Source organism: Pseudopodoces humilis, chromosome 6, assembly GCF_049639895.1.
Source record: "Pseudopodoces humilis isolate 2021_Gansu_Grassland_sample_001 chromosome 6, ASM4963989v1, whole genome shotgun sequence".
NCBI classification, from domain to species: domain Eukaryota; kingdom Metazoa; phylum Chordata; class Aves; order Passeriformes; family Paridae; genus Pseudopodoces; species Pseudopodoces humilis.
In genome coordinates this window covers 52,551,612-52,574,976 of record NC_142205.1, presented here as the reverse complement: position 1 = coordinate 52,574,976, position 23,365 = coordinate 52,551,612, and the positions used below count along the sequence as shown (strand labels likewise).

The window sequence follows — 23,365 nt, the reverse complement described above, 5'->3', positions numbered from 1 at the left end:
TTCCCCTTTTAAACTCTGCTTTGTTACTCAAATACTGACAGCAAGTTACCTGAAAATGGACTTTTTTTCCACTTAGATGTTGAAATTTGAGATTCAGTGGAGAGAGTCAGGAGGGACCACAGCAGAAGTTGCACAAATAGTGTGATAAGCTCTGAAATGCCTCAGCAGAATATGAAAGTGCGTTTGATCTCCTTCTTAGTTGGAACATACACAGAGGTAGACTGCAGGAACACAGGTGAAATAGCATCCCCCAGGCTGGGAAGAGGATGTCCTTCAGCAAGTACCTAATCCTTCTGTGTTCACTCTGCATTATTTTTCTTCCTCTCTGAAAACAAGAAATATTTTATGTATTATTACCAGCGTTTGGATGTAGGACTGCCATGAAATGACTGCCTCTGTAGCCAGTAGTGCTAATGAGAGACTCAGTACTTCCTTTTCATATTTAAGGAATAGTTTAGTGTGATGATAAAATGTGCCAGCTTAAGCAGTGATATAAAGTAGAATTCTTGCCTATGTTATGTTATTAAGATCCCAAATATTTCTCATGTAATAGTCCCAGGTGTTATTTGTAATTGATGCTTCTAAATTTCTGCTTTTAAACTGGACAGTGCGCCGTTCAAAAACTTGAAGAGATTTTTCCTAGTTTAGAAAGAGAAATTTGTATTTCAGTGGCAAATAGGTTTTTATCTTTTAACGTAAGTGTCTGAAGTAAGCAGTTAAGTGCACTTATCCAGGGCTTTCATTGTTTTTGGTGTGAATGTCAAGAATAAAAGAGGGAGCATGTACAGATATTCACAAAAGGACAAAACTTCCAGCTACCAGACATCTCTAATACTCATTTTGCACCTGTTTCTATTGATAATCTTTGGCCTATAAACAAAAGCACTTGTGGTTTGGTTTAGTTGGCTAAATTCCAGGAATTTTGTGAATAAAGAACATGTATGTGTTTTCCAAACTTCCACAGTTTTAACTCTTCAGAGATGAAGACAGATATAGAGACAGGTGTAAATACATCACACAAGGTGTGGAATTGCTATTTTTTCATGTTTATTATTCCTTGCCTTTTACAATTGTAGTTACCCACTGAGTCTTGACGTACTGGAATTTAAAGCCAATTAAAATGCCAGACCTTTTTTTTTTTTCTAAAAAACTTGTAGCACACAAACAATTGAAAAGAAAGTAATTAAGTATAAAATGCTTGTTGTTTTAGATGATGCTGTGAGGAAAAGTGTTGTCTACACAAATAGCATTACCAGTTGTCTCACTTAGCCAGCCAAGCAGGATGAAAACAAAGAATGGTAGAGGCTAATAAAGATACACCATCTAAAACTTTCTTCCTTACAACTTTTATTTGTTTCAGTGGCTGCCTCAACACTTATATTGATACTGCAGTGTCTGCAGTAAATATGCAAGTGAATTCTCTGGCTCATGTTCTGAAGGGATGATCGTTTATTCTTGTGTAATTTAATTGTCCTTGTAGGATCCACAGGGTTCCTCCCTGTTGGTAGTGAGCTGATCACAGTTTGGAAAATGCAAAGTCTAGTCTTTCACTTCAAGGCGTGAGAATTGCAATTATTTCTTTGGTTGTCCTCACTTCATTTGTTCTAAAAATGAAGTTAATATTCCTGTTGCATCAGCCTTACATTTTCACATTTTCTCTTCTCTTTATTATTGCTGTGGCTAGAGAACATGGCTTGTACCATGCAAATTTTGCATGTCAAAACCTCTACTACCTTATGCTAAGGAGGAAGAGTAAAGATCTCCTACCTTTTGGTGAGAGTTTTACAAATGCCAGTCAGAGGTCCAGTAGGCTTGGATTATTTTGTCTGTTTTCTAGCACATGGATAAAAGTGTTAGTCATCTGTCTTTTGGCTTTTGCTGGCATTTAAATGACTTGCTTCACTCATCTCTTAGTCATTCTTGTGACAGCCTTTATTCAGGAGTGAATAATCTGCTTTAGCTTAATTATTTCTTACTGTATTTTCTGTTTTCTAAAAACAATTAGTAATATTACAGGACTTAGAAAGTAATTTAGAAGAGATTTTTGCTTAATCTGTGCTCTGATCTATGCATTTTCTGTTTCTTTGTCTTTTTCCAACATTGCATTTGTTCTTGAAAATGAAACAAGATAACTTGATAAATGATGTTGTGTGAAAGAAATGCTGGCTTCTGCCCACCAGGGCTCATTTAGTCTGAAAAATGACAGTGAAATTTCAAAATTCTGCTTCTAGAACTAATAAAAATGTCTCTAAGGGAAAACTTAATTATTTAATTCTCTGCTGCCAGATTTTGCTGGCAAACTCTGTGTTTTGCCATATGGCCCTAGCCAAGCTGAAAATGTATTTCAGCAAAAAATGGACAGTCGTTCTGCTGGGATGGAGAAAAGCTTATGGATTATGCTTGGAGTTCTGTTGAACTCATGCTACTGATGGTCAACCACCCTGTTGTCAGTGTAGCTTGACTGTGCTCAGTTATGTCAGTTTATTATGCTGCCTGCATGAAACCTTTCATGGGAAAGCTGGTGGCCTGTTGTGGGTGTGTCTAAGGAGAGAATCTCCTTCCTTTGTGGAAACAGCTCCTTACCAATTTTGAGAGGTTGCTGCTGGATGTTAAGTGTGGGACATGCAGGTACACAGGCTGTAGGCACATGAGCAGACCAACCAGGTGAGATGGAATAAAAAATTTCAAGCACAGATATCCCTACTCTTCGATATTGCCTCAGAGGAATATGAATAATTCCTGGCCACTCAAAGAAGTGACTAAAAATAGGCATTCTGCATTCCATAGGACTTCAGTGCTCTCTTTCCTGTCTGAAGATTTGATCACACTTTACATCAACTTGCTGTTATAACAGTAAGAAGAACTTTGGGTTAGGTGGTAAAAATCTTCATAACTGGCTTGATGCAGACTAAAAGATGACATTCAGATTTTTGGGGCCTAAGAACTGTGTATTTAAGTGAAGGCTGCTGGTTTATCTATTCTTTTGCAACATCAAGAGTTCCCTTAAGAATAGTGGGACAGAATTTTTAGAAGGATCTGTTGTGATAGGACAAGGTTTAATGTTAAATAAAAGGAAGAAGTATTTTAGAATAAGGGTGGTGAGGCCCTGAAACAGTTGCCCAGAGGTGATGGATGTCCCATCCCTTGAATAGAAACATCCAGGGTCTGGCTTAGTGAGGCTCTGACCAACCTGATCTAGTTGAAGATGTTCCTGCACGTTGCGGGGAGATAGGTGTAGATGACTATCCAACATTCCTTACAACCCAAAACAATCTATGATTTGATGGTTATCCTCAAAATATTTCATTGAGTGTTCAAATTGATGTTTTTTTTTTTCTAAAACAAGCAAACAACCAAACAAAAACCAAACAACGCCCACCAAACCTCACAAACAAACAAAAAAACAAACAAACCCCCTCCAAAATTAAAAAAACAAAACAAACCCCAACAACAGCAAAAAAAACCCAAAAAACCCCTTCAGAAAACGAAAAAGTTGCTCAAGTCAAAGAAAAAACCACAGCATTCAGGTAATAGCAGGCAAATTCCTGTTCATCTTTCCATTACCACTTGACCATGAGTTGTGACTCTTCTCTTCTTGTCTGTCCATGTCCAATATATAGTTTTACAACATTTTCCCTATTAATACACTCACATCCTAGCATGTTCTTTAGGTTTGCTGTGTCAGATTTAGGCAACAATAGCCTGGCCAGTAATATGCATGCCAATCCAAGTGGCTGATGGATCTCTGGTCCCTGAAAGCAAAGGTAGGAGAGTGGCCTTGCCACAAAAGGTTCAGACTCATAAGTCAAGCAGTATTGAACCTCAAAGAAGTATATGTGCACAGGTGTATCCTTTGAGTGCTTTGTTTCCTTTGTCCAAAATCTATAGGGTGATGTTAGATCCAAATGTTATGCTGTATCTGGCAACAGTGTGGGCCAGAAGTTGATATTTTGTGCATTTTATTTTTAAAAATGGAATTTATTCCAAAAGCTGGACTGGTACTGCGAGGTGCTTTGAAAATAAATGAGTTGGCAAGTCCCATTTTAATCTCAGTCTAGATGGAGCTGCAGACAGCAAGTTTTAACATGTGCTCCAACAATTCTTAGGGCTGCTCTCCTGATAAATAGTTTGCAAAATCAGAAGCTAAAAATATTAATTATGCTATTATGTAATGTACATTTAGTGTTTCACAGAAGAAATGCTACAAATTCTATTATAAATTAATAATCATACTAAATTTTTAATGACTTCCTTACAGCAACACTTACAAGTGTGTTTTTTACCATATTTGTTGCAAGCTTTAATAAATTAATGGCACAAGTTACCGCAGTAATGTTAAATTAAGAGGAATTGTGTTCTAAATTTACTGCTTAAAATTTGAAGATGTGCAGTGTAAAAGGATTCAGACATGAGACATCAAACTGAAATCACAGGCTGTATGTTTTCAGTGAGATACAGCCTTTCTAGACCTGTGTAGTTTTGCACAATATTGCTCTTCATGTTATTCTCAGCCTTAAAGTGCAAACTGGCATTGTAAACTAGAAGCTGCTGCAGTAACCCCAAATATTCAGGTAATTCAAGCAGAATCCCCAAACTAGAGATTGTAGCAGCCAGACACTAAACAGTTGAAATAAACATCGAATTCTAGTATGACAGTCTCAAAACCCTGTCTTAAAAGGCAGTAGAGCTGATGCCCTCAAAGTGAAGAGAAGCAGGAGGCACTGCAGAGAGAATAAAGCTTCTGATGGGACATTGTTTGTAGGCACTTACCTGTCAAACAAAAATATTGTAACCATGAAGAGTTGAGCTAGTATTGAAGGTTTAGCATGCTTATTTCCTCCTCTGTGCTGCTGTACAAATAAATATTTGGAGATATTTCAGTATGATTCAGAGATCTGAGTTTAGGTCCTTCATAGTCAACCAAACCAAAAACCATTGTCTTTTTCGTGTGTCTCTGGCCTCAGTTTGATAATTCATTAGATTTCCTTTTTCACAGCAGGCCCCATTACGGGGGAGAGAAGGGACAAGAAAGTTTTCTTCTGCAAAAGAACAGTATGGAAGCATTACTGCAATGCTGTAGTCAAATGAAATTAAATATTCTCATTATTTTTAATGAGTTATTTACAATCAAAAATAAAAACACTGAAGACCATACTGGCAAAGTCAAAGAAATCTCCTGTAGGTGGGCTAATTTCACCATATGATAAAATAACACGTTTCTGCTGTGGCACTTAGTGATTGATAACCTCATGTGAGAACAAAGCAATTAGGCTAATTTACACATTAATTAGTTTATTGCTTTCTTTTTGTTTGGTCTCTTAATGCCTTTGTTTAAAAAATTGAGCATGTGCTGTTGCAGGGCTTTAATTTCACTAATTAGGTTCTAAGTGCAGGCATTGCAAACACCTGCCTTGTAAGTGAAACTATTCTGAGTTAATTTAAACCCTCTGGTTGTTTGAGAGGACTTTCCCAAGGAAAGAACACCAGGGGTCCCACAACTTAAAGGCTTTCATTCCTGTGTGTAGCTGGGAATTTTTCTGAAGTTTTTGGTGTCTCTTTGTGCTGGGGGCAGTTTTTGTAAGGTGGTGTCTGGAGCTGTGCAGTGCTCAGGGGAGGAGGAGAGGTTTTGAGCCTTTGGAAGGTCAGTGGTTCTGGAGAAATCTTGGCGCTTGTGAAGCTCTCAGACTCTTTTATGTCAAGATGATGGAGCGTGAGCTGTTTGCACTGAAGCAATAAACTAGCACTGTTGCTGGAATTCTTGTGTTGTTTTGTTACTCTTGTGTGGATCAGGCTTCCATAATGCTTCCCAGTAACTTCTCAAAAGAACACAATATAACCTTGAAAAAAAAAAAAATGCTGGTAGATTGATATCTTCAAGAAAGGATATGTAGTTACATACATGGTCTGGTCATAAATTATGTTCCTGAATCTATTACATGCTTTCATTTATTGGCCATAAAAGAGGATTTAGCATAAAAGCTCTTTTAGTGTTAACATTAGGTTACAGCTGTTGTGTGTGATAATGACAAGAATTTGTTTCAAAGTTGCAGTTTGCTCCTGACATATTTATAAGTTTGCTACATACTATAGATGGATGGTATCCTCTGAATTGAGATGACACTGTTTTCTACTCCTTATTCTAATAGTATTAGAGGTCAGGGAGAAGGGATACATTGGTTTAATCTTATATTTTCACCAAAATAGGAGTCTGCTGTGTTGATTTCATTGGGGAGTATTGAAAGGTATTATCACTCAGAAAGCTATGTTTGTAATTAGTGAGTATTTTGGAGTTAATGTTCTATTACTGACTTTATATTTCACTATATGAAAATGTAGAGTTAGTGCTAAATTTTAGGGTCACTAGTTGGAATTTCCTGAACACCCACACAGTTCTAACTACTTAATTGTTTTACAGGGCATCCCTTAACTGCTCAGCTCCTTTGACATTTTATTCTTTCTTTAAGTCTCTGCCATCTAATCCTGTAGGCATGTGCATTTTTTCTAACGGAGGAATGTGTGTGGCTGTGGCATGATAACCTGTAGGATGATTATTTAGATGTCTGTATCTGATTTTAAGTACTGGCATGGTTAGAAACCGAGATGTTTTTATAATTGAACCCAAACCAGGAAGAGTTCCTTGAGTGACCTGATGAGTGGGGGGTCAGGCAGGGTTTGGGATGTAGGGGAAGTTAGCAGAATGCTGAAGGTATTTTAGTAAATATTAATTAGATGTTTTTAAAATCTGTTATATATCTTAGATGAACCTCTTGGCCAATACGAGGTATAATTAATTGCTTGCTTGCTCCACAGAAGTGTTCTTAATGCTAATAGCTTGTCAAAAGATAGTATCTTGGGTTAGGCAATAATAATGTGATTAGGTGCTTCCCAGGTATTTAAAAACCAATTCAGATAGGTCTTGAAGCGAGTGGCTTGTCTCCTTTACAAAGAACATGAATTTTTCACTTAATTTTCTGTCTTACTGGAAGTCTATCTTTGTCTGTCTTACCCATGTCTGTGAATTCTGCTTGGTATTAAGCAAATATTCTTGCAGTCCTTTTGTCTTGTAGTGGATTTAACCTCTTCCATTAGCATACCTGTCTTCCCACTAAAGACTATAGTAACAGTTCAGTACCTTCTTATTGAGCACAGAAAATTATTTGCCTCTTTTTTTTCTTGTTTCATTTAAGATACAGATAATTTTGATCAGGACTTCATAAAGTTTTGGTAGCAAAAAATACTACTTGGAGTAGGAAGCATTTGACAATTTATTTTTAAATAATGAAACCTAGTTTGGTAACTGAATGAAGGGAATGTACTACTTGTGCTTGAAATCCAGTATCCATTGTGATTTTGCAAGGGTTTTTTTTAACCTACTAAAAGCTTGAAAGTTTTGTTGTGTCTGCACATTTTCTAAAGGAAAGACTGAAGCATTTAGAGCAAACCTGAAGAGAAATGTTGTTCTCATCTAGAAGATGACAGTGACAAAACGGATTTCCCCCTCATTTTTTTTCCCATTTCCCCCAATAGTATCAAACTTTCTGGACACATTTCAGTGTCTGTCATTAATAGATTAGATAAAAATGTTGTGGTTCTAGTGCCAGATGAGCTGAGTCTATCCCTTATTTGGAGTGAGATTTGGAGGGAACACCAAGTGTCTCTATCCTGGTCTGTACTGAGGCAGCAGCCAGTCAGAAATGTGTGTTTTTTACAAACACTGCAGTGTCTGCAGGGAAATGTAGCCTTTGTCCAAATAAAAAAATCACAGGGTTGGAAAAGAGCTTAAAGTTCATCTAGTTCCAACTCCACTGCCATGGACAGGAACAGGAAAGATTGCTTTTTTTTTTTTAATATCCTGAAGAGAGACATAATGTTAATTAATAGCAATAAAATGGTTTCAAGAATGATCTCCAGCTGACTTGTTTTTTTGGGAGGAGTGAGGGGGACTGAAGCTACCAAAGTCTTAGTGCCAAGCCAGCCTCATTTACTTTTGCTGGTTTGTCTTTAATGCTTTACTTACTACTGCACTGTTAATATTTGAAAGTAAAAAAGCCCCACTGGTCTTTTCCAAGTAGCTATTTTTTGCACTTGATCTGATTATTCATTGCATAATCTTTTTTTATCACATTTAAATTTTCCTAATAGGTTCCAGGAGGAAGAAAAGGGCTGAAGTTTGAAGTGTTGTGTGATAGATGAGGGGATATAAACGGAGCTCTTAATTCCTGTGGAGTTTGGAGAGAGGAAAGAAATGCTTGACAGGCCCTTAACAGCTGTACTTTACCAGCAGCTGAAAGATGGAGAGCTCTTTTACATTTTTTTTTTTTAAATTTGATTCTGTATTTCTTGATCACCATGTTCTAGCCCAAAGGATGCCTTTGTGATATAAACCTTGGAAAGAAAATCAGTTTTAATGAAAAGGGTTGACAATCTCTTAACTTAGAGCAGCCACAGCCATTAGAGTGTGGGTGGAGAGTTTGATAGTGACAGATACTGGACATCATTTCTCTAAAAGGCTGACCTTGAAAAATCATAACATCAATAAAGGATACACAGCTCTAAAAGCTGTAAGATGTCAACCAGCGTGTACCTTATGACACACTGATGTACAAGATTCCAAAATCTTATCCCTACAACTTCTGAAGCACTCTGTTAGAACAGAAGCAATATTGAGAAATTGTGTGAGACAGAGGTAGAAATTTTGATGCCAAATAATGCTAATATGGGTAATTAGCCAAGTGTTTAAGTTCTGGTTAGCTTTTTGTCTTAGTATTGCAAAGCCTGTGTTTTAAGAACTGAGTGAATTTGCCAATTTTTTTATCCTTCTTGACTAGATCTTGAGAACATTTAGGCACCTAGTAGGGAATTATTTTATATGTTCACTGTAGTATTTAGGAATATGCTTTTATTGGTAGAAGATCACTCAGGAATTAAGATTCAGTATGGGATGATAGTAGGGTTTCACGGGTTATGTACTTCATTTTAGTGGTGCCACAGAGTGCTTCAAACTAGATTATGGAAGTATTTGAGGTAGGCAGCTTTTCCTCTAAAAATCAGAAGCAATTGCTCTTGTGTGTCTTAGGTGGTCCAGCTGGGGGATCTTCATCAGAGTAGTAACTAGTTAATTTTCTGATGGAGGAAAATTTATTTACTGTGAAGGAAAATAAATATGAATTGAAGGCTTTCTAGATGAATAGGAAATAGCATTTCAGGACATAACACCTGTATGAAACTAAAAATATTTTTCTTCAAATGTAAAAGGATGGGCCAGGCAATGGACAAATAAGAACTACTTGTTGTTCTGAAAAATTTATGAAGACCAAATTTTTATGAGTTTATATATAAATATATAGGAGTTCTACAACCATACATATATATATACAGCTGTAAAAGTGTGTGTGTATATATATGGTATCTTTATTTATGAATATATATACAGAGAGCTGCATTCTGAAACACTGAAAATTAGAGATTTAAGGCTTTTTCTAAGACCCTGCTTTAGAAGATAAGCCCTCAGGGAAGAAAGGAGGTGTGTTCAGCTCTTCTCATAGAGTCTGGGGTCTTTTGCTCTGCTTTCAGAGCCTTCCTGATGCCAACAGTGTTACACGGGTTCTCCTCTGTTAAGCTGATATCAAGAGAAGCAGACTCAGGGGAACCAATTGTGTTAGTTTAGGCTAATTCTGCTTTAGCAACATCTTGAGCACTGCTGATGAAAACTAAGAAGATTAAAGTCCACATAATCTGGGGATCTTTATGTAAGTGAAGTTCAAATTACCATAAGCTGTTTAAATCATTGATCTGAGGATCAGTAAGAAGGGAAGAATAACTTAAACTCAAGCTGCAAATCCATGTCTTTGGGTCCTCTTTTTTTTTCTTTCTTTCCCTTTTCCTCTTATTTTTTCTCTTTTCCCTCCCCCCCCCCCCTTTTTTTCCTATTTCTTTTTAATAAAATACTTCAAGAATTCTTTAGTATAAGAAAATTGGTTTTGTTCTACCTTCCTAGGGAAAAGGAGCTTTCAAAGGAGCTGCTCAACTGTGTCTCTTACTCACTTAATATGTGGTTGCATTGGATTGATGCAGGCTATTAAATGCTGAAAGCCACTGATTGATTATTTTAATGCTAGCATACTATTTCAATAAAGATTGCTTTTGAAAAAGAAATCTGCATTAATGGCACTACCATTTTACTGACTGTGGATATTGCAGCTTCTGATTCTTAGTATCAACTAGAAATGGAGAAATAGATTTGTGGTACTTAGTAGATATGTCCAGATAAATAAGGAACAAGCCATCAGGCTGCAAGTACCTTTGAGTTGCACAAGTTTTCACCCTATTTAATGGTTACACACTTGTCACAATGTTTCTGTGGATTTTCTGACCTTATGATGGCAGTAATTCTACTAAAATTATGTTCCTTCCTCTATTGTCATTCACGGCTCCATGGCCAGGCTCAGGGACTGGAGGAGACATTTCTATGGGATGGGGTTTCAGTGCACATCTGCACTACTGACATCCTCCAGAATGGAGTGGTGCCATCCAATTTGCCTGTAGTGACAACCAAACCATGCCAGGGAATCATTGAAAAGAGTGGTCAAGCCATTTTAGAAGTGTTTTGAGACTGACTTGCAGTGCTCAGAACATTTTCAGGTATGGTTTATTAAAGTAGGAACTTAGCCTGAGCATATGGCAGGTGAATTTAGAGCTCAGGCCATAGCCATGTATTTAAAAGTGGCCAAATTGCTTTTCTGAGATAGTGTATGTTGATAATATACTTAATGTTGCCACTCAAAGGAAATACATTGTTTTTGGTCATTCAAGTAGACCTTTTGAGACATTTTTCCAAGGGCTTAAGAAGTTTTTCACAGATAATATTTACCTGTAAAATGTTTTTATTACAGTGAATGCGTGCTTGGAAGGTGGAGGGTCTGGCCATCTCTAAGGACCTCCTGCACCACCAGCCAAGGAGCCAGCCCCTACTCCAACTTTGCAGGCTGAGATGTTTTACTAATAAAGTGAAACTTCTAATTTAGGAAGAATGGGGTTTGTTTTTTTTCCTTTCTAGATCTTGACTGCTGCTTTGAGATGAATTGCAGTGGATTACCATAATAATAATGTAACAGACCACCTAGATGTTGTTAATAAGGAACTTAATGAAATACTATTTCTGGAATGAATTTGAAATGAGCTTCTTTTTTCTGCAGCAAGTAGGATGAGTTGTATCAAGAAGTGCAGAGTTTTTCTGTCACAGATCAGTTAAAGCACCGCTGAACTATCAGGAAGGATTGTATAGTCTGATTACTCTTTGTATACCAACTAACTCTGAGTCACCATTTTCAAGTAGCAATTGGGTCAGCTTTTAAACTCTTAAGACTGTGAGTGGTAATATGTTATTATGGTGCTTTTCATACACTAGTACAAGATTCTGTATTTGAAAAGATGGTAATTTTGTGTGTTGGGTGCTGTGATATCAATATAAAGCCCACTGATGTAACCGAAAATATTTTCTTTATTTGAAATTCAGAATTGCTGTATTTCCAGTACATCCATAGCCTATACATAAACACTGTATCTCTTCCAGAGAGGAGGGTAATTTTCCAAGAATACCACTTATTTCCTCCTCTCTGGGGAGCAGGGCATGGCTGGAGATACCAGATGCTTCATCCTGATAGTGGGCAGTAAAAGACTTCTGGGAGACAGTTCATCTTAAATTGGTCCTTTCTCAGGGTCAGGGTGGGACCCTCACAGGATGCCTGTACAGGAGTATGGGGAAGATGAAACTTCAGTGAGACTTACAAAGTGGATGTGCAGAATATTCTAAAGAATAATCCATCTTCTAGTCTGCAGGCACTGGGTGGGAGAAAAAAGGGAATCTTGTTGTTTCATCTTAATTTAAATAATGTGCTTTTCTGGGTACATAAATCATATGCAAGTGTAGATTCCAATAGTTTGAATATGGCTTCTTTTATAAACCTTTAAAAGTGGCCTGTGTTATGATACTTCAGTTTCCTAAGTTATTTCTTTGCATGATTTATACCTGGGTTTTGTTTAAAGGCTGTAAAACAGCAGTGGTTTAATATCCTTCAGTCAAAAGCAACTTTACCATCCACCTCATATTTTTATTTTAAAGGATGTAAAATATTCTACGCAAAGATGTTTAAACACATTTTAAAATTAAAACAAACTAATTTTTGTTCTTTTATGAATCTTGAAGAGCCTGAAATTTTAGTTCCATTGGCCATGATGAGGATCTGTCCATGTGTGTAATCTGTGGTACATTGCTTGATCTAACATGTTTTATTTACTGCATATTGAATAACTTTCAAAATATAAAAATGAACCCTCCATAAAATACAGTTTTAGTATCTTAATTTCCATTTTTTTTTAGTATGGCAGTGGGAGTTATTTATATTAAGAAATCATATTAATCTGGTTTTATCTGTGGATCCTATAAACCAAAGCTAAGGAAAAATTTTATGTGGGAAAACTCTTTGTCCTTCCTAACTATGGCAGAATCAGTTTGTGTTGCATAAAAATTCAAATGGAACAGTAAATTGAAATAATATTTTAAAAGAATAATAATAGTTGTGATTTTCTTCACTGCTTATGTTAGCAACTTTAATTGTACTGAGTTAATTTTGTATGCCTTTCTTCATCATGGGAGAAGTGGTTAGATAACTTGCTCTGATATTAAAGGAAGATAGTGTGTATGCAGCAAAATAATGGTCTTTCATTGCCTTTAAAGCCCATCAAAATATTTGTGTCTTGAATGCATTCTCAACCACAGCATACTGTTGTTTTGTTTCATGCTCTGCTTATATAGCTTTAGTAGTAACTAAACCTAAGCGTTAGTGCACTTTAATTAAATTCCATATTCTCTTTTATACGACAGGTTCATCTTATGTCACTGGGCCAGCCCAGAAGGGAGTCTTTTTTTTTTTTCAGTTTTCTTTTCTTTCTGAGTTCTAAGTCAAAGCACATGGAAGACTGTGATTTGATTTAGCTTCTAAAAGTGCATGACAGATTCTTTTTTTTTGTAAAGCTCAACTGAAATAAAATAGACCTGTAGAAGTTTTGCCCATAGGATATTTTGTTTTAAGAAAATGGCTTTCTTTTGTAGGGTGTGAGCTAGGGCATGGCTTTAATTCCTGTAGAATGTGTTCCTTTTATAAATGCATATTTTATTGCTAATGCCATACGCTACATGTGTGTTATAAAGGATGTTCATGCTAGTAGGCTCAAAAAGCAAATGCATAAGTGTCTAAGCTCAGAGGAATTACCACCCCCCAACTTATTAGTTCCTTTTCATATTTTAGTGTTGACCTTTCTGTTTTCTCTCACAAGGAATCTATCCCTGAAGCTGTCGAAGGAAGTGGAGCAAGGAGAAGCCAGGTACCCTCGTGTCAGCCAGCTGGCTGGCAGCCCATCTGTGGAGTGGCCTTTCACTGGTCTGGAAGAAGGTGGAGGCATTGAGTCTCTGCCCTTCAGATTGATGCTCCAAGACTGCACGGCTGTGAAGACATTGCTTCTGAAAATGAAGAGGGTTCTTCAAGAGGTAATCATCCACTTATTTGTCAGATTAATATATTTAAGCATTAATGAGCTAAGCAGCAGAAAAGGGTCAGTAAAGTTTATGGGCTTGATGTTTTTTAATATGTCTTGAATACAAGAAATTGATGCAGAAGTATAAATAGTCATGCCTCAACATGGTGAAGGTCAGAAAGTTTCTGCTTCGGCAGAATTTAAATGATCCTGCTATCTTGGTGTCCAGAGTGTAATGCTTTTTTCTTGAGCTTTTACTGAAAAGGGGACAGGGGAGGCCAGCTGCTTCAGGTCAAAATATACTGTATTGTTTTCATTGTTATGCATTATGAAGTTGCATGCAATTCATTTAGAGAAGAAATACAGAGATTAAAAAAAAAAACAACTGTTAAGTAACAGTTCTAAAAGGTTACCAGCGTGAGTTTGTAAATGGTTGCTGAAATCAGATTTTGTATGCCATTCACTGGGCCATTCCTAACAATTTCAAGAGTCCTAGCTTGTCCTGTCATGCTATATTCTCTCCTGCTTCTCCTATAGACTGCTGGTGTTGCTTTGAAAATTTTCTTTTGTGTCTGTTTCTAGAATTTTAGAGAAATAAAATTACTTGGAAACTTTTTTTTATACTTTCCAGCTGTGGAGCCTTTGCTCAGGTATATGCTGTGAACTTTCATCCTCGTTGTTAGCGAATTGCAGTTTGCATTACTTTGATCTACAAGAAAGTTTGTTTGTTTTTATCTATATAGTTCATAGAAATACAGAATAATTTATGTTCAGAGGACTCTCTGGAGGTCCATCTTCTCTACTCAAAGCAAGGCCACCTCAGAAGAGGTTATTCAGATCCTTGTGCACTTAAACTTTTGGTACCTTAATGGGGTCTCCACATCATCTCTGGGTAACCATTCCAGTATGTGACTACATCATTGTAACTTCTTTCCTGAAGATGGAAACAGAATTTCTCCTCTTGAAGCTTCATATAACAAACTAAAAATAAATAGGGGGGTTTTATTGCTCACTTCCTGATGATCTGTATCTAAATTCAACTGACTGTTGTCCTATCTGAAAAGGATTATCAAAGGTTTACCCATGGTAGCTTGCAATTAGTACTCCTAAACAGCATGTTTTTTGCTCATTGGCAAGCCCCAGGCTTTCCAGTTTCCTTCAGTTCACTGAAGCTTCATCAGAAGCTTGATTTGTGCTGTATGGATCCTTAATGCACTTCTGGGTTACTGAATCCAGAACTGAAATTGTTAATTCTCCATTAGTTGCTTTTTATATAATGTGAGAATATAGAGTGAAATTAAAGGATTTGTAACTTAATTTTACTGGAAATAAATAACAAATATTATATGACATAGCAGTTCTAACATTCATGTGGTAATATTGGCAGCATTCTCTATTGCTTCTAGTGTGGATAAGTCTATAATGCTCAGAAGAGTTCTTTCTTACCATGATGGTAAGCGTAAGAATTTTAGTTTTAACTTAGAGTTCCATTAAACTTGTGTAAGAAACTGTTATTTTCTGTTTGGAAATACATTGTACCTTTCAGTACTTCATCTTTAAAAACATTCACCAGGTGATCTCCACAAAAGGAACATGAGGTATTTCATGAGACTCAATGGAATTTCATGTCCAGTTACTAATACCTCCTTATGTAACTCAATGATCTTATTTTTTCAATGCAATCACTCACTCTTTTACTTATTTGTTCCTTTGTACTGTATCATTTTCCTCTCCCCAGCTGGCTGGGATACAGTGTGTGTCTGTAGTTTTCTTCTCTTGCCCTATGACATCAAAATGGCCTTTTCCTAATCCTACATTTGGATGTCCATATGTGCTGTAACTTACCTCAAAAGAACCCAGGTGGCTACTTGGTACAACCAAGGACATGACCTTAATAATATGTTGGAAATTTATATTGAAATGACATCACAGAAATTCAGATATTTATAAGTTTGTCACTTTTAAATTATTAGTGAAAGATTACAGGAAAATATAATCCTATAAAACTGAAATATTGTATTGAAGAATCTGATAAATAAGTCATGTGAGCATATTTAGCAGACAGTTTCCATGGAGAGGATCCCTTACTTCCATTGCAACTAGATGTAATTTTTTCATCCAGAAATTACTTCTGCCCCAACCAATTTTATAAATCAAACTCAGAACAGTACAGAACAAAAGACATAAAAGAAAAGTTCTTTCCTTACCATGGAATGCTCAGGCATTTTTAGATGTAGTCAAACATAGTCTCTGGCAGTCTTTTATAGAATGGAAGTATTTTATGCTTGCAAGTGTGTAAAATAAGATTATATATTTATAAAAGTAATAATATGTCATGTATTTTCATCCACTTCAAAAGCCTACAAACTTCATGGGGAAAATTACACAGGTTACCAGAAAAAGAAGTTGCAGTATTTGTTTTATAGTTGATATTACCTATAGAAGGAATTGTAGTAGTGTGTACCTCTTTATTGAAAAATAACATGCTAATTGCATTAAAATATTAGCCCTGTTATTCAATGTAATCCTTCTTCTTAAGCACTGAGCACTGCTTCTAAGGAATAATTTAATTATGATCTGCCAAAATTTAATACTAGCTAGTAAAATATGCTTTTTTTTTGTTGCAGTTGCTTGTAATTGAAGAATCTAAGTGGAAAAACTGCATACAATGTATGCTGTACTGTGCTGCAGACTTAGAGGCTTGTTATTAGTCTTATCTTGAAAAGGGAAATTGAAGGCATGGCAGTAACTCTCAAGATTGAGAATGTTATTTAGTAAAAAGCTAATGAATGATCGTTCAATTAAGAGAATTAATTACCATTTAACTTTCAGTGAAAAAGCCTTGAAAATGTCTACTCTTTATAGGTTTGGCCATGCAAGGCTCATAAGGCAGATTGTTTCCCAATGTTTTGGAAAACCTCATTGAACAAAGCTGAACCCTGGCATGTGAGGAAATTCAATCATTTTCCAAGTGCTCTGGAAGATCTCTCTCAATCCCATCTGCAACTTTTTCTCATGGATTTTTCCATTTCTGACAGACAAATCTGCGATGATTTGTATAACCAAGGCCTGTGGGATGCATAATTTCACAAACAAGTACTACCAGAGTGTTACCCATATTACCCAGCATGGGCAGCTTGATAAAAGCCACTTCAGCACAGCAGACAATGCAACCTGTTTTGCAGCCTGTCCGTGATGTCTTGGTCTCCCTTTTCTCTGCAGCTCTTGGATGTTTATTTTGACTGTTTGGTTTTTGGTTTTTTTCTTTTCTCACAGTCTTTATAGTACTGATCTTTTTGCTAGTAGTAACTCCTCTCATTTGAAAGAGAGAAGACAAGAAAATTAGGAGTTGGATGGATGAAATTTGGGAGTTTTGTCCACTCCTAAGAAATTGATTCTGTACCTTTTGACTTGAGACTGGCCTCTGCTCTGAATGCTTTTTCAATTAATCTGTCATTTTTTTTCTCCCCATTGCAGGAGGAAAGTATCGAGTAATTGTTGTTCTATACTTTCTATGTTTTATAATGTTTCTGGTAACTGATTGTGTTCAGCCAATGAGCTTCTGAAAACTAGACTAGCTTCACTCTCACTCATTACTATCAGCAATAATGAGTGTATAATGCCTCTTAACCAAGCAATATGTTGGCTTTCCTGTACTCTTCCAGATGAGAATGAAATTATTTCTATCTGTTAACTTTTTTATGGCTTGAGTTATAGCTGGCTTAGGCAATATTGAAGTCTGGGTAATCGAGGGGACATTTAAGGGTTTTGCCTTTTCTAAAATCTTTGGTTGAACGTTTCAGGCACAAACATATGAGCAAAACTTGTATGGTTTTGGCTTTGTTCCTAGCAAGAGAAGGTCTTTATGCTGAAATAAACAATGGAAAAATACAGTTGTATTGGGAAGGAATCCGTTTAGTCAGTGATAATGGGGTTTTGTTCAACCCTTAGTTGTTGAGCTTGTTGATTAATTTTACTGAGCGCCATAATAAAAAGAAAATCTTCAGGCTTGTGGAAGGAAATAAGGTCATATTTTCCATGTATTCTTTATGAAATATGTAGTTTACCAGCTGCATAATTCTACTTTTAGGGATTTTTATGGGGCTATCAGAAGTGACCTTACTGGTTGCTAATCTAGAAAATTAAGATATGTTGTCTATGTTTGTGTAATTTGGAATATAAATTATTCAGCCCATGCTTTTTTTTGGAGCTCTGCAAAACACCATGCAGGCTATGGAGCTGTAGCTAATTGCTACAATTAGCAATAGGACTAAGTCACTTTGGACATATATTGCATACTGTGTTTTACTAATTAATCATTTATTTTACTGAGAGAAATTGCAGCTGCCTGTGGCTGTCATTAAAAGTTAATGTGTCCGATACAGTGTCTTTAGATTACACTTGGGAAAAAAACCAACCTCAAAAAAAAAAGAGAAATGTGGAAAATTATGTCAAAATTGCTGTGAGACTGGCCATTAAGGTTGCCTGAGATTAGAGGGGCAGAATGATACCACTCAGGCTGCAATTAGTCTGTCAGATATCCCTGGCTGCATTACTTCTCCCCATGCATCTTTCACCTCATCAGTAAAATAAGCATAATTATAGATTCCCCTTTTATACACTTGCAGTCCACTGATGGAAAATACTGAGAAAAAGCTAATTGCTGTTAGGATATTTTGTAGTCTGATTGCTGGTCAATATGGACTTGGCCTTAAACTATGGTTTTTACAGACATTAAAGCATTTCATTCATGAAATGTATTAGATTTCTAATATTGTGTTAGCCACCCTAGGAACCAATTGCAAATTTAATACACTGTAAAATACTGCAGGTTTTCTTCCTTTAAGTAACTTTGTAATTAACCACTGTAGCATTGCTGATTTATTCAACAGCTCTGCATCTAACACAGTCCCTTTTTTCAAGTAATTCATGCTGGAAATTGGTAATTCCTTCATTTCATGGTATGTTGACACTGCATATACTCATAAATTTAACTAACTAATAATAAAAATGTACTAGATTGAGTAATAGGATTTAAATTTATCATGTTAAATTGGCTTTTTCACTTGGAAATATACATTGCCATACCCATGCCCAGCTGGTTGCAAAGCCACGCATGACACCCCATTGTTGCACTTTGTGTGGTTTTTTTTTCCTAGGAGTGTATGCCAGAGTAGTAGAGAATATTTGGAACAAGTGGATATAATCAGGTATTCACTTTGTTAGTGAAGATGTTTTATTCTAAGGTTATCCATTATATTTAATAACAGCGAGAAAACCCAGTTATTCAGTTATTCATCCTTCATGTACAGGAGCAATTCTGTCCATTCCATGTGATGGCACTCAGGTGGATCTGGCACCAAGCTGACAGGCCTGTGGCTGCCTCCTTCCAGCCCTTCATGTAGAAAGGCATCCCATTTGCTACCCTTCAATCAGCTGGGACCTCCCCTGTGAGCCTGGACAGGGGTAAATGACTGAGAATGGCTCGGTGGGCTCTTCCACCAGCTCCCTCAGTACCCTTGGGTGGATCCTGTCTGGCCCCGTAGATTTGTGCATGTCTAGCAGGCTGCTGGCCATTTCCACTTGGATTATGTGGTTTCATTCTGCTTCCCGTCCCTGGCTTCCAGCTCTGAGTTTTCCCCTGAGGACAACTTATCTTACTACCAAAGATGGATGATGAAACAGCACTAAATTCTTTATCCTTTGTCACTTTCTTTTCCCCTTCATCCAGTAAAGGATAGAGAGTCTCCTTAACCCTTCTTTTGTTTCTTATGTACTTATAGAAGCTCTTTTTGTTATTTTATATGGCAGTGGACAAATTAAGTTCTAGTTGGGTTTCGTGCCTTCTAATTTTCTCCCAGCATAACCTCATGAAGTCTTTTTAGTCCTCCTGAGTTTCTTACCTCTTCTTGCAAAGATCTCAAATTCTCTTTTTATTTTTTTGTTTTCCTAAAGTTCTGGTCAGAGCTCGCTGTTCAGCCATGCTGGTTATCTTCCCTGCAGCTTGTCTTTTGGCATATGGGGATGGGCTTCTCCTGTGCCATTAAGATTTATTTCCTGAAGAATGTCCAACCTTCCTGGACTCCTTTTCTCTTAAGGATCTTTGTACCTTAAAGCAGATGATCCTGGACAGTGTATTCATTTGCTGATACTCTTAGAATACTTCAGAGTGTGAGCTTACAGGTTGGGATGGGCACACAGCTCTGGGCCCCTGTGGACACACACTGATCCTGGCTCAATAAAAACACCTTTTGAATTGGTTCAGCTCAGTTATCAGTTTGTTGTTGCCCATGCTCACATCAAAGTTCTCTTGAAGGCTACATTCAGAATGTTTTTAATACTGAAAATGGAAAATTCCTGTTCTGTTTGTTCTGCCACTGGTTTAGTGGCTTAGTCTTTGTAGATTACATGTGTGTCTACATGAGTGTGCTGCAGCCTCACTCAAACCAGTTTTACCATGAAACAAATTCTCTTCCACATGTAGAGGTGGTGGTGATAGAAGTGTCTACTCCAAGTATTCAGAAAGCAAGTGAAGAGTTCTTTCTTATTTCTCCTGTGGTTGTCTGAGTGAAACATTTTCATTTGGCAGGGCAGCTTGCTCCAGGTCAGCAAAAATTTGCATAGATTGTGCCCCAGCCTCCTCAACAAGCCAGGTCTTAGCAGCACCTCGCAGACAGGCATTAAAAATAGTAACCCTGTTAACATGTAATGTCGCTACATCAGCACTTCTGTGCAATTGGTTGTGATTAACCTGTGGCTGAACGCCATAAAATTATAACTGCTGCAAAACTGAAACCATTTTCTCATTTAATACTTCCATGGTTTTGTTCAGGTGCTGCAGGTCAGTCAGGTAAATCCCACCAATGGAGCTGATCGCACCAATTGCATTTTGTGATAAATTGGCAAATGCCGAAAAGTGCATTGCACAACAATGAGCAAGCAGGGGAAGAAATCCAGAATGTCTGCAAGAGTCTATAGAAGTTGATTATACTAAATTATTAGGGCTCATGAGTAATTTGAGTTAAATAACAGGAGGTAGATGGAAGAATTTCTGATTAAAAAATGCATAATGCTGCCAGGTCTAAAAAAAATTCCCAGTCAGTTATCCAATTACCCAGTTTTTAAAGAGAAAAAAATAAATTAAAATAGGACTGGGTTGAAGATGAGTGCATAGCACCAAAGCTTCATTATAATTTATTTCCCTGCAAATTTATTGTTATGAAAATACCAACTCATCAAACTGTTTTGTAATTTATAAAGAGCATTTCATATGAGTTTTGTAGCTGGTGCCATTACCTTCAAGTCCAGTAGGTTAAAACCAGAAAGAATTGTGTTCATCTAAGTAGTCTCTCAACTTCTGAAGCCATACATTGTATTCCCTCTACACGTTAGGATGTTTTTATTCCTCATGATAGGTTTCAGAGTTTTCCTGACACTGAAAAATGACTGGTTCTGTAGATAAAGCAGTAAAACTGGTAATATGCAACTGTTGCTGCTGTAAATGGATGTCCAAGAAGATTAAAAGGTAACAGATAAAAATGTAGGTCTAATACTCAGGCAGTGGTGTGCCAACTGTACATGTAGTTACCCATTTCAATATTTGTGTCCATATATGACCATAAGAATGCTTCTGCAGAATTTAAATTTGATCTCTTAATTATATCTAGTCCCTTGATAATCCAGAATTTCTGAAGCAAGTGCTAGTGTAGTCACAGGAGAAATTCTCCCAGTTTGTAGCATAGCTGGATCCTGGCATTGCTCTGTGCTGTAGATTTGTTCAATGTTTTCTCTGCACCCTGAATTCTATTACTTTGCAGCCCACTTATCAGAACAGTCCTGATCATTTTTCTAGTGGAAGAAAGAAAAGATATGAGAAATGCTGATACAGCATGCTTACAACTGAGCACCCTGATCTAGTAGATGTCATCTCTGTCACTGCAGAGCAGTTGGACTGTTATGATTTTATGGTTTTGACAGAAAATAATGGTGCTGATTCTGTGCAGTCTGGTGCCACTTGAATTTATAAAGATGAAATGGTTTGTTTCACAGCTTACATGATGAATCCCAGTGACAGAAAAATAAATGTTTTTTGGAAAAGGACTTAGAAATTGCACATCAGGGACATATCCTGCACCTGGTTATGTATTTGTCCAGAGCCAGTTGGTAGACACATGTATTTTTCATGAGCATGTAGTGTATCTAAAGAAATATTCAATATGTCCAATTGTCTGTATTTCACTCCCTTATGTACCTTAATATTGCAGATACAGCGGTTCTCTGTCTCTGGTCAGAGCCTCAGCTGGGTGGAAAATAGCACAGGTACATTTAATCCAGCTGGTACTGGGTGCCTTGTCAGAATGTTGCTCTCTTCATCTTTCTTTCTCCATGCATGTTTGGGTTCATGGTGAGTTTCTTTATGAGAGACAATAATCATCCACGTAATGAAGAGCTCATGGATGTTTCATGCGAAGTTACTCATGCTAGGAATTGTTTTTAAATTTTAATTGAAAACTCTCCTCTGTTTTCCCTCCTGGGCTCAACAAAAAGTACTGCAGAGTTGTCAGGTAAAAGCAGTATCCTCATTTGCAAGCTAAAGAGAAAGATTATTCTTTTCATGAACAGCTCTTGTGTCAGATCTCTGTGAAGATAATCTAAATAGGAACAAATACATGTTCAGAGATAACTGATGTTGCCTCAGTAGAAATTCAGCATGTCATAAAGCAGCCAAGAAAGTTGTCAGACTGTATCCTTACACCTCTTTCAAGCAGAATAAATAGAATAAATGACTAGCCAAAGATCACTTATACCCTAGGAGTTTTATTTCTCTTATGTGGCACAGTTTTCCTTGTCCCTTCTGGGCAAATAAGTGTGGTGTTTTTTTGGTTTTGTTTTTTGTTGTTTTTTTTTGGGGGGGGGGCTGTTTACTTTTGTTCTTAAACTCTTTATTTTGCTTTATTATATGAAGAAAACAAATCTCTGGTCGCATCTAAAAACTGCCACTGTGGAAATAGAGGAGCAGTTTGCATTACTTGCCACCCCATGCAGAAATCTCTTCTGAAGATTGTTCTTCACATTTCATTTAAACTATGGTATTAAGTTGTATCAGTGGTGAAATAAGTTCTTATATCTCCAGTGTACAGTCATGCCTGCCTTGCTCATTTGTGTAAGACCTCTGCTGCTAATAAACTCCTGATAGTAGGACAGAGAAAGAAGGCAGTGTTTGGGTCAGTCATTTTGCTATGAAAATGAGCATTTTCCTCACCAGTCCCCAGCCCCTTTTTGTTTTCTGCCTCTACACTTTGTGATGCAGCTTTGAATCCATTGGTGTCTTAAACTTGTACTCCTACCATCATGCACAGTACTGTGGAACAACAATTGCTTTCAAAATTAAGACTGGCAGGGTGCATGTAGAGAGAAACTGTTGAGTGGGTCTGGATGTTTTATAGCTAGCTAAAAGATTTAACCACAATCATCACTTGTAAGTAAGTGTGCAGATCTCCCACGTGAGCAGGACCTTTCCTCATTTGCCCCATCAGAAAGAAGAACATTTTATTCCTTTTGTGTAGATTGCTTTCATGTTGAAACAGAGATTAGCCTCTTTGGAGTACTCAAACTGAACATTCAAGGTAGAGTTTTAGATAACCCATGATAAAAATATTGTGGATCATACTGACTTCTGTAAAACCAGTCAACTATCATAAGTTTTGCTGTCTAGTTTTTTATTTCAGCAAAGCTCTCTTTCAGAGTTCATTGAGGCAGTGGAGAGCTCTGCCTTGATGTTAGTGAGCTCTGGACCTCCTGAATGAGTACAACAATGACATTGAAATGGATG

General features: G+C 36.9%; 1 protein-coding gene across 4 annotated transcripts in view; it reads left to right on the top strand.

Annotated features, from left to right (window-relative positions):
• CCSER1 (coiled-coil serine rich protein 1) overlaps positions 1–23,365 on the top strand; it is a 637,091-nt gene that overhangs the window by 258,926 nt on the left and 354,800 nt on the right. For all 4 annotated transcript variants that reach the window (XM_088056598.1, XM_088056597.1, XM_088056599.1 and 1 more), the window contains exon 7: positions 13,336–13,546. In XM_088056598.1, coding sequence (XP_087912724.1) covers positions 13,336–13,546 — 211 coding nt within the window. The remainder of the gene's footprint in view (positions 1–13,335; positions 13,547–23,365) is intronic.